At 40.0% G+C, this 10,857-nt stretch overlaps 1 protein-coding gene across 2 annotated transcripts in view; it reads left to right on the top strand.

Moving 5' to 3' along the window:
• LOC128760053 (vitamin D3 receptor B) overlaps positions 1-10,857 on the top strand; it is a 28,174-nt gene that overhangs the window by 11,250 nt on the left and 6,067 nt on the right. For both annotated transcript variants that reach the window (XM_053867002.1, XM_053867003.1), the window contains exons 4-9: positions 498-628; positions 2,981-3,177; positions 3,725-3,824; positions 4,793-4,973; positions 7,806-7,957; positions 9,155-9,271. In XM_053867002.1, the coding sequence (XP_053722977.1) occupies positions 498-628; positions 2,981-3,177; positions 3,725-3,824; positions 4,793-4,973; positions 7,806-7,957; positions 9,155-9,271 (878 nt within the window). The remainder of the gene's footprint in view (positions 1-497; positions 629-2,980; positions 3,178-3,724; positions 3,825-4,792; positions 4,974-7,805; positions 7,958-9,154; positions 9,272-10,857) is intronic.

Raw genomic sequence — 10,857 nt, forward strand, 5'->3', positions numbered from 1 at the left:
ATTATGTTATTTGTTTGACCTCGACTTGTCAACTGTTTCATGATGATGCAGTGACAAAGTAGTAGGATAATTGTAGTTGTAAATATACAGCAGTGTCCAACAATATTGCTTCAGTTATTTAACCGTGTTATTGACAGTGATTCAACGGATTAAAGGATGTGCAGTTACGTATCCATCATCTAGTTTTTCAGCATCACCGCAGTGCAGCTGGAACTTTCTATTATTGTGTTTTGATTTTTTGGCATTGCCTAACTGAAAACAAACATGATCCCATCATCCATTTAGACGCAGTTGTTTAATGGTGAACTAATGAAGAGTTCTCCTACAGTTTGATCCAGCTTTGATGGATATTCACCCCTCAAAAGCCATTGAAGACAATGTTCATCTGCTCCAGTGTAACCAAAACAAAAATGCTGAAATATGTTTCACCCCTGTCTTTCTTTGTGGTTCATATTTATTATCTATTAACTTGAACTTGACATTACATTTCATTTCAGACGCAGCATGAAGCGTAAGGCCTCGTTTACCTGTCCCTTTAATGGCAGTTGCACCATCACAAAGGACAACAGGCGCCACTGTCAAGCATGTCGGCTTAAACGCTGCGTGGATATTGGCATGATGAAAGAATGTAAGTGCAACAGGTGACTGACACAAAGTGTTGTTGTGCACTCTGCACCTGAGCTTTTACGGGAAGTTCAGAAATGGTCTTTGGGAGGTGTGCGTTTTTGGCAGTCATATTAGGGGTGCCACATCATAAGGGTAGAACTGCTCATAAATGTTTGTTCCTGTGCTCAGAGGAACAAATTGGGAGCACACGTTCTTCCTTGGTGAGTTCACAAAGAAATACTAATGAAGGAAATGGCAAGAAAAACGCAACAGAAACATTGAAATGCAAGCAACGTGTGTTCTGTCCAGGGATATAGTACGGGAAGAAATTGTCTTGTTGTAGACAATTTAGGGGATACATGATTCAGCTTTATAATAATGCTATAATAAAGCTTTATAAAAATGTCCACCTATTTACCAGTTATGAATCCGAAAATTTAGTTTAGTGTAGTTTTTGTAACGCAACATACAATTTAATGAAAACAACTTTAGATTTTATTTGATTGCATCATCAAGGTGGCCCTTTTTTCTGAAACAATGTAAATAAAAAAAATGTAATGTAGAAGCACTGTCTTGAAGTTTCACTTGTTGGCCAACCTGCCATAGGTTTGGACTATTGCAAGTGTGTAATTAAATATCCTCATGTCATATAATGCCTGAGTTAGGCTCAAGTTTTCCATGGTTTTGACCCTCTCTTGTTTGCAGCGCCAACAGCACCGTCATCTGAAGCGTTGCCATGACAATCTGCCGTAACAGTACACTACTTTCTGATGCATTTATTTATGCCAGGCATTTTCAAATGGTGGTTAACGGATGATGTACGTATGTTTGTATATCTGCGACTTTGCTCTCTCCTTAATGTCCGGGTATTTTTCAGTCGCCTATTTTGTGCCAAGGTTTTGAGCAAAAGTTTTGCATTGTTTGAAGGGTGCATGAGCCAGGAAACTGATATCACCATTAACTGTATACAGGACAAGAGCGTCTTGCATTGGTCCCGTCAGCTGGTTGTCGAGCCCTATTTGTCTTTTTTTCTTCGCTGTTTCTTCTTCTGGGTCATTTCAGTGGTGACAACAACATGGAGGGAATAGAACAAAGACACTTATTCCATGCTGCGGGGGTCCCAGTGTTCCACTCCCATTTCCCCCAGAGAATAACCGCATCACTTACATTCCACTCATTGCAAAGTGAAAAGTAATTTTGAAGGACTCTGCTACCAGCAGAGTTCTCTGTGATTTTTTTTACATTTTACTCGTTTCAGGACTCATGCGCTTTTATTTGCATTAGCGCACAACAATTCTGAGACTCACTATGAAGTCTGTTGTATGGCTCTGTTTAAAAAAAAGTCACTCTTGTCACATCACATGCTTCTGTTTGATACCATGATTGAGCATGCCAGAACCTTGGAAGAATTTAAGGTGACATTTTCAAATCATTAGACTAAACTAATACTGAGCAGCATGGGACTTGTATTACCTCCACCAAGCATCGAGCATGTAGTTTTGCTTTGTTTGGTCTATGGTAAACGGCTAGCAACTTAGAAGCGGTATGTGATTTATGGTGATGTTCTGTTGTTCTGTTTGGATTTCTGAACGTAATAAAAATTTGCCTCTGTTTTCCATTGGCAACCATTGCAACTGGAAAACTTGATTTTGTAAGACATGGCATACAATGGACTCTCTTCAAGTGGCTGGAAGTGTTCATTTTCATTCAACATCTTGAAAGGCACGTGATGTGGTGGTGGTGTGTGTGCTGTGATGCCTCTCTATTCTTCTGTCTGAAATTGTTGAATGTGATGCGTCTTTTCGTCCCTTGATAAGGTATCTATGACCGCCTAAGCCACCAAGCAATTCTGCAATTCTTTCATGTTAATTAGTTCCAATAAACGCAGCATTTAATGAGGATGTATGGAGTCATGTCACAGGCAGGATGACTGAAAACAAGTCATCAAAACAGTTGCTGTGAGTCACTTGAAAGCTGACGAATATTTGTTTTACAGTATTTATGGAAGATAGTGAAGGGGATTTGTTGATGTTGATGTGAAGTTCTGGTCGGAATTGTTTAAATGTTGACTTGTGATCTTGACTTACAAAGTCTAATGGGTCAATTGCAGTGTCCTGTCAGATCTATACAAGTCAATGCATGGCTGTTTTTATTTCATTTTTCATATGTATGCTAAGGCAAAGAAGCAACTATAGGCCCAAAAAAGTTACTCTTCTGATATGGTTTTCTGATGTTCCTTCATCCTTTTAACCGCACCACATATATTGAGGATAAACTGAAGGATGATTACTGACATGACTGTTGAGTACTGAAATTTAGAATGCAACTGTGTGACGTGATTCTTCTCTATTTGTTTCACCCTCGCCATTTTCAGTCATTTTGACAGACGAGGAAGTCCAGAGAAAGAAGGATCTAATCCAGCGCAGAAAGGATGAGGAGGCTCAGCGTGAAGCAGAGAGGGAGGCACGTCGTCCGCGCCTGACGGACGAACAGACACAGGTCATCGCCACGCTGGTGGAGGCGCACCACAAAACATACGATGACTCCTACTCAGACTTCTGCCGCTTTAGGGTTTGTGTTGACCTCTTTTGTTATAATTTGGTCTCGCTCTTCTTGTCTTTTTTCTAAACTGACTGCCATCAGCTTCTTAATGGTCATAATGTACTGTCATTTCTCTTTCACTGAATCTGACAGTTGTCAAACATGTTTGTAGACTGTGTGAACTCATACACAAAATGAAGGAAACAGTTTCTTTGAAGCTTCTGGAGAGAAGGACAGTGCTGTCAACACGGCAAGGGTTTGCCACTTTGAGAACTCTAAACTCCCAAAAATATTTGGACTTGTAACTGGTGTGTCCGTACTTTTGTATATGTCGTATCAACCTGAGAAGCAGTGGGTTGGTGCTCTCGGTCAAACTCAGGAATGGGAAAAATAGATGGTGAAAAATCTTCTGAAAGTGTCAATAGCTAGTGTCTCCCTTCATGTGTACCCCTAATATATTTTCTTGTTTTTTTGCGTTTGTGTTTGAGAAGGGACTCAGGAAAGAGTTGTTTTTATGTTGGCGATCATTTTGTGTTCATTTGTGTTCTCAATTGAATGATTCCGGTTTCCTATCCAGCCTCCTGTACGTGAGGGCCCAGTGACACGAAGCGCCAGCCGAGCTGCCTCACTTCACTCTCTTTCTGAGGCCTCCTCTGACTCCTTCAGCCACTCACCAGGTAAGACTGACAGTAGAAACTCCTCTGAAAAACACATCAACCGTTATTCATTTTTCAGAAGAGCAGTGATAGATCAGGGAAGCGTACGAAGTGATGAGGTGCTGCTCAGCTAAAATCATATACACAGCTTTTAAAATAGAAAGCAGAACTAAAATGACTTGGAAGAAAATGCAAACTGAAATTAAAAGAACAGCCAGAATGTCCCAAACCTAGCCCATGATGAGTTCCACAGGGGTCAAAGGCCAGTTACCTATGTGTACTGACCTATAGACCTGCTAAGAAGGATAGACCTTGCCAAAGAACACATCCACAGGCCTGAAGAGAAGTGGCAGAACATTTTGTGGGGTCATGAAGTTATGGAGTGACCAGCCAAACCTCTGGATCTCGATCTGGAACTGGTTGGGTCAAAACCAAGAAATGCACAAGAATCATGGAGTGCAGTCAAATTACCCAGGGCCTTTCACCACAAACTGGTTGACTCAAATGTGAAGCACTTCACGGATACGGTGTGTTACTTCTCATGAATGCTAAAATTTAGTTTCTACAGAAAACATTCATTAAGTTTGTAATGAATGTGTTATTTATTTGGATTATTAATCATGTATATTGACTGAAGATATTAAAATAATTTTCTCATTTTCCAGTGCACAGAAATGGAAACAAGGATTTTCCTTATTTTCAAAGTAACAGCAAGGTGTTTAAAACTGCAGCTGTAATAATGGACTCAGCCTTACCTAGAATCTGGTCTAAAATCTGGGAAAGAGGGGCAGGCACATGACTCGTAAGCTGTGGTCGGTTAATTTATTAATCACGAATGGAGCGAACAAAGAAAAGTGCGTGAAGGCACTGACGAGTGACTCAAAACCACCTGTTACAACATCATTCTCATGTTTTCACTTGAGGCTACATTTCAATCGAACTGGCATGTTTTGAGCTGTCTGTCATTATGCTACTTGTTGTTTCTGCAGAATCGGTGGACACCAAAATGAACTTCAACAACTTGCTTATGATGTATCAGGAGCAGGGCAGTAGCCCTGTATCCAGCGAGGAGGAGGGCTCAAGCTTGTCCATGCTGCCCCATCTTGCTGACCTGGTCTCCTACAGCATTCAGAAAGTCATTGGCTTCGCAAAGATGATCCCAGGGTTCAGGTGAGTGTGTTGATTTATGTGTTTGTTGTTGCTGATAAAACCTCTACCACAGTGACTCTTAACCATTGGGCCCGTGAACACCCCCCTGAGGGAAGCAAAAAAAAAAGAAATCAGTTCTACAGTAAATCTGATAAACACGACTTGAATCTTGTTCTGGTCTTGGTTTAAGCTTGAATGACAAATATCTTAGTGATAGTTGTCATTTAGATTTGATGTCCTTTATTTGTCCCAGTTATTTAATGCATATTAAATCTAGAGCTCTAATATTCTAATGGGCCTCAGGCCTGTCTGTTCCAGGACGGATGGGCCTTGAGATCAAAAAGCTTTAGAACTCCAGCTCTCAGAGACTTGTATGAGGTACAGTTGGGTGCATGTTCATGGTGCCTCGCATCATGGACTTCTCCAGCTGCAGGATCACTAAACTGGATACAATAATGAAAATCCAATGTGCAACTACATAGACAAAAAAGGGCACTAGCTGTGAGGCCTTTTCACTGTTGCTGCTTTGCAGACAACATGAAAATGAAATGTTATGTTGTTAAGTTGTGTTGTGCCAATGGTTCCGGTCAAAGTTGACGTGTTGCCTATAGTTTTAGGAGGAATGTCGGCTTGTTGTTGTTCCTGCTTGGTTGTTTGTTTATTGTCTTGCACGATGTTGGTTGTGTGCATTATAGGTGATACTTTGTTATGGTAGTAATTATCGGATCACTTTTTTTTTTATTAATGTTGTTTGCCGTCTGATTGATGATCATAAAAGCATGTCAAGTCAGTCAGGTAGGTTTTTATGAGCATGGAACAATTTGACAGTTAAAACACTTTAGAACCGAGGCTGACAAAGTAAATTCCTTATATGTGTGATTAAAGAAGAAGGAGTTTGATTAGAATAGCCTTTCAGCAAAAGACACACCTCCGTGTTGTTGTCTTGTGGGCCACAAAAGCAGTGGTGACTTGTAACAGCATTTAGTTGTGGCCTATAAATACTGACATTTTTGCTGGCGAGTGTTTAAGTGTGTTGACAAAGAGACTCACTGAGTACCATGGGGTCATGCAGCCAAGGCCAAACGAGTCTGGGCCTGTATTTCCTGAAAGTTGTCATTTCCAATGGCACTGAGTGATGGATGTGGTTGGATTACCTATGGAATGTTTGCACAATTATAATCTTTCCTCTTAAGACCAGAAAACCCAACTTCTCTACTTTAAGTGGGCTATGCAACAGGCCATTACAGTGTTTACAACACATTGTTTTCTAGGCGAATGATTGACCAGGATGTCAACGCTGTTAGCTGTAGTGACAGTCGTATTGAAAACGTACTTTTTCTTATCAGGGATTGCAAAAGATGGTCTGTCATCAAGACACAATGAAGCCCTGTCTGCGATATAAGTTGTTTCAAACTTGTCAAGTTTTTTTTATTTGGAATCATTACTGGATTCTTTTGAATTAATTTCAGTATTTCTTAGATACAGGGGTCTTTAAAAAAAGATGTCATACATCACTATTATTTGTATTTTTTGTAAAGAAACCAACTGAATCCCACTATTCCAATAATGCTTTTGTTAAGAAAAAAGTAAGCATTCACCTTTTCCAACTTGGTCAAAGATTCCATTTCCATTTGCATGTGAAATCAATACTGTGAAATTGCTCCACGAATTCTCATTTTAATGTGTTCCACTTTGCTTCACATTTGTAAAACATTTTTAAAGACTGTGATAAGGCACTGTCACAGTAAATTGGATGCAAATATATATTGGAAGCAAAACAAGAACACATTTTTCCCACCATTCTAATATGTTTATTTCCAAGCACATTAATTCACATACTGTATATTCGACCACATGACCACTCCCAACCACCAACAGTGCTGTTAGAAGGCCAAGTAAATATTCAATAGCATCAATAAGTAGGAATAGTTTGTAAATATTCACACAGATCAGTGTATGCGTTAAGTGTAGAGTAGGCCATGTTACTTTGTGGGCGTTTTAACAGGTGAACTTCTGAGGGTTATTTACCAGTCATTTGTGCAATAAAATTTCATGTGATCTTTTCTGAGGCAGAGAATTCTGAAAGCAGTTATCTATTCATTTCCCAACTGGTCCACCGCAGACCTACACAGTGATGTACTAAAACTAATGCTGGGCATCTCTTGTCTGTGTGAGTATGGTAAAGGCTCGACACGATACTATGTGGTTATTATTTTAAGTCCTTCCCAGAATGACATTATTGGACAGCACTGTCACAAATAGTGCCTTTGTCTCAGTTTATGGTGACTGTTACTATGGCAATGTTGAAAGTTTGGCTGGAGTCATAGAGGTATGCAACTACCAGTTGTACTGTAGATATACTGTGAGAGTCTTCACTGTCTGTGATCGTGCTTGGGTACTCCCCACTCCTCTGTAGAAACACTGCCCTCTCGTTGACATTCTTTTACCTTCGACTGGAAAGCTGTGAATGCACAATGAGTGATTTGTCATGTTCTGATGAAATCTCTTCTTGGTAAATAAACTGAACAAGTGGCCGTGAGCTATTGACCACATTTCATGGAATGACATAACATGTTGACCATCCATGTCTCGTCTTTCCTCAGGAGTCTTGTGACTTTGCCTCCTTTGCTGGATTTCTTTTTTTTCCACTTCCTGTTTCACTAAAATATCCAAAACATAACAATCTTTGAAAGTTGCACTCATATGAAGCACAACACACACTAACATAAGCGCACCAAATTGGACAGTTGTCATTTTGTCTATAATAATATGGTTGTTACTGTAATCGAACACTCATCGTGTCGCTGTTTGGTTATGCGCTTATGTCTTAAGCAGTGTCTGCCTTCCTTTCAGGGAGCTGACAGCAGAGGATCAGATTGCCTTGCTCAAGTCCAGTGCCATCGAGGTTATCATGCTGCGCTCAAATCAGAGCTTCAACTTGGAAGATATGTCCTGGAGCTGCGGTGCACCAGACTTCAAATATCAGATCAGCGATGTCACCAAAGGTCAGTTTTGTTTGTTTGTTTGTTTTTCATTCATACATTATTAATTGTTTGAAGAATAACTGAGCGACAATAAACAAGAGGTGTTGTTAAAAAACCCCATCAAATGATGCCTCATACAAACCTGGACAACACACTGTCGTCTGTTAGTGTATGCTTTTCATAATATTCTTATATTTTTATTACCGGCTACACAAGCTGTCCATTTCATTATAAATGATTTATGTAAGTCACATTCAGTCAGTGGTTGATAACAACCACTCTGTAAATCTGTAGTGACTCAATTTCCAAATTAACAAAATCAGTGGAGTTTATTTTCACAGCTAGACACAGCTCTACTGCTTGTCCCGATTAGACACAATGCTTTAATATTTGTTAAACACAAACTGAATTTGAATGCCCTGGAGTTTTTAAAAAGAAGCGTTTCAATTGTGTACACTTTAAGATTTGACCGGCTGAAAATGAAAGAATTGTTCATGTTTTTATACATAGATGCTTGTTAGTTAGTTAGTTTGCTTTAACCCCCACCAGAACTTCTTCTGTTCTCAACTTCTGCTTACATGAGATGCTTCTTAGTCACACTTTTAAGAGGTCTGACTGGAGGTAACTAGAGAATAATGAATATGCTCATTAAGTCATTGTTTAAATTCGATGAGAGTCTAACAAGAATCTTTACCCGCAATACCAGTAACAATGGTTAACGACAGTAAATGCACTGAAATAATAGAAACTTTTGTCCATGTACAGCATAATACCATTGAGATTAGTCAGCTGGAGTGAAAGTTCTATCACGTTGACTGTAAGTGATTGTGGTGATTTAAGTGCTCATAGGAAATGTAATTTGTGCCCTGGGAATTTTGCTGAAAGGAGATCCGTGTATTAAAAGACAGGCACAATAAGCGGATGATGGAACCACCATCTGATATCACATTACTGGATCCTCTTGCCATGGTGATACAAAACAAGTTCTAGATCAAGGGGTCAGAATTGAATCAAATCACCCATAGAAGTGGCTTCCTCTGTTGAGTCTCACCAGCAGGTTCTGCACACTGCAAAAGACAAGCAGGAGGTCATTTCAGTTGGCTCTGTTGGCCCTGAAAATAATGATGCATGATGCATAATGCAGCGCCCAGGAAATCTTATGCCATGATATGATGTTCTGTGCATCAACGTGACCCCTTCTTCCAACGTTTCCAACAGCGGGTCACACTCTGGAGCTGCTGGAGCCGCTAGTGAAGTTCCAGGTCGGTCTGAAAAAGCTCAACCTGCACGAGGAGGAGCATGTGCTGCTGATGGCCATCTGCTTGCTTTCTCCAGGTACAGTGATTCTCATTATGGGGGGATGGAGCTCCCTCCTTGTTGTTAATGATTACCATGGTTTGTTCTTTCTTTAGATACGTTAATGGAATTGTAATGGCAGTAGAGGTTCTCAACAAAATATCTCCATTGCTGTTGTCAGTGTTTGTGGCCGGACGGTTATTGTTTCTGCACTGATGTTCATGCATGTGCGGGTAGAGCAGACATGTATAGGTGATTATGCAAGAGCATGCATAACTATGCATTTGCATTTCTTTAGCTATATATAGCTATATTGACTAGATGAACTTACCCTAATCTTACATTATTCTGCCAACCTATTGGACCAAAATAAAAAGTACACCCACCATTTGTCTTTATCTGGACAGTCGAGATTTTTTTTTCCACTTGTAATGACCCTTCATGGCATTCAAAGTTTTATCAGTGGTAAGCCAGCAAAGTTTATTGATGAAGCACCTTTAACAGACAAGGGAAGTCGCCAAGTGCTTGACAAAAGAGAATAAAATACAAACAGGAAAATATGATTGAAAATAAAATGTACAAGAAGGAGATGGTCATGGTGAGGTGAGAATGCTTGGAGAAACAAATGGGTGATAAGTTTGCTTGACACAGTCAAGCAAATGTGAAGAGGCCAGTGCAACAACTTGGAATGATTGTTCTCCTTGGGTTTTTAAATAAAGTATGAGGGAACATCAGCAAGTTTTCATCCAGCGATCTCAGTCTCCAACAGGGCTGTATGGGGATACAACAAGGCCCTGATGTAGAGGTGGGGCCTGACTATGCAAGCCTCTGAAGGTCAGATCCCAGATTTTTAAATAAATACAAGGAGCAATCAGAAGCCAATGAAGGGATTTTAGAATGGTATCCGCACCACAAAGTGACTGATAAGCTGTAGCCACCCGCAAGAGTTTATTTAGATCAAGCAAGGAGGATATATGGACTCACTCACTCACTTATGAGGAATAATAAGTGGAAAACTATGAAGTAAAACAAACTTATGCACCGCCACCTTATCCATAATGCCACCTCAGCCTGCTGTCTGAGACGTGGCACTCATGAGTGACAGTCTGCCTCCCACCTTCTCTGATAGTTGCTGTCAGATCAGATTTACAGGTTGGAGCCTTCAGCCTTGTCATAAGTGACTGAGGGAATGAAAATATTTCCAGACAAAAGTTCCAGCATCATCACCTCTCTCTCTTCAGACTCACGCGCCGTCACTGAATAACCACAGCGTCAGTGTCACATCCACAGTGTCATTCTCTGTTGATGTGACCTTTATTTTAGGTACTCTATATTTAAATCCCTTTTCCTTCAGTCTGTTTTCATACTAAAGTTTCCCAAAAATGTCTGAGATTTGTTTTTCAATATTAAACAACTGAAGGAACATCCTCCTCCACTGGGCATTCTGTTACATATTTCTTTAACTTGAGCCTCGGCATCACTGAGTGATTGTCCTCTGTTCCAGCACTTCCTGTAATATCTGTCACAAGAGAGCCCTGAGAAATACAATACTTGGTTGGTCTAAAGTGTATTTATCCTGAGCTTTTTCTAAACTAAACACAACAAATATATTCCAACGATAATTA

The sequence above is a fragment of the Synchiropus splendidus genome, chromosome 6 (assembly GCF_027744825.2).
Source record: "Synchiropus splendidus isolate RoL2022-P1 chromosome 6, RoL_Sspl_1.0, whole genome shotgun sequence".
NCBI lineage: Eukaryota > Metazoa > Chordata > Actinopteri > Syngnathiformes > Callionymidae > Synchiropus > Synchiropus splendidus.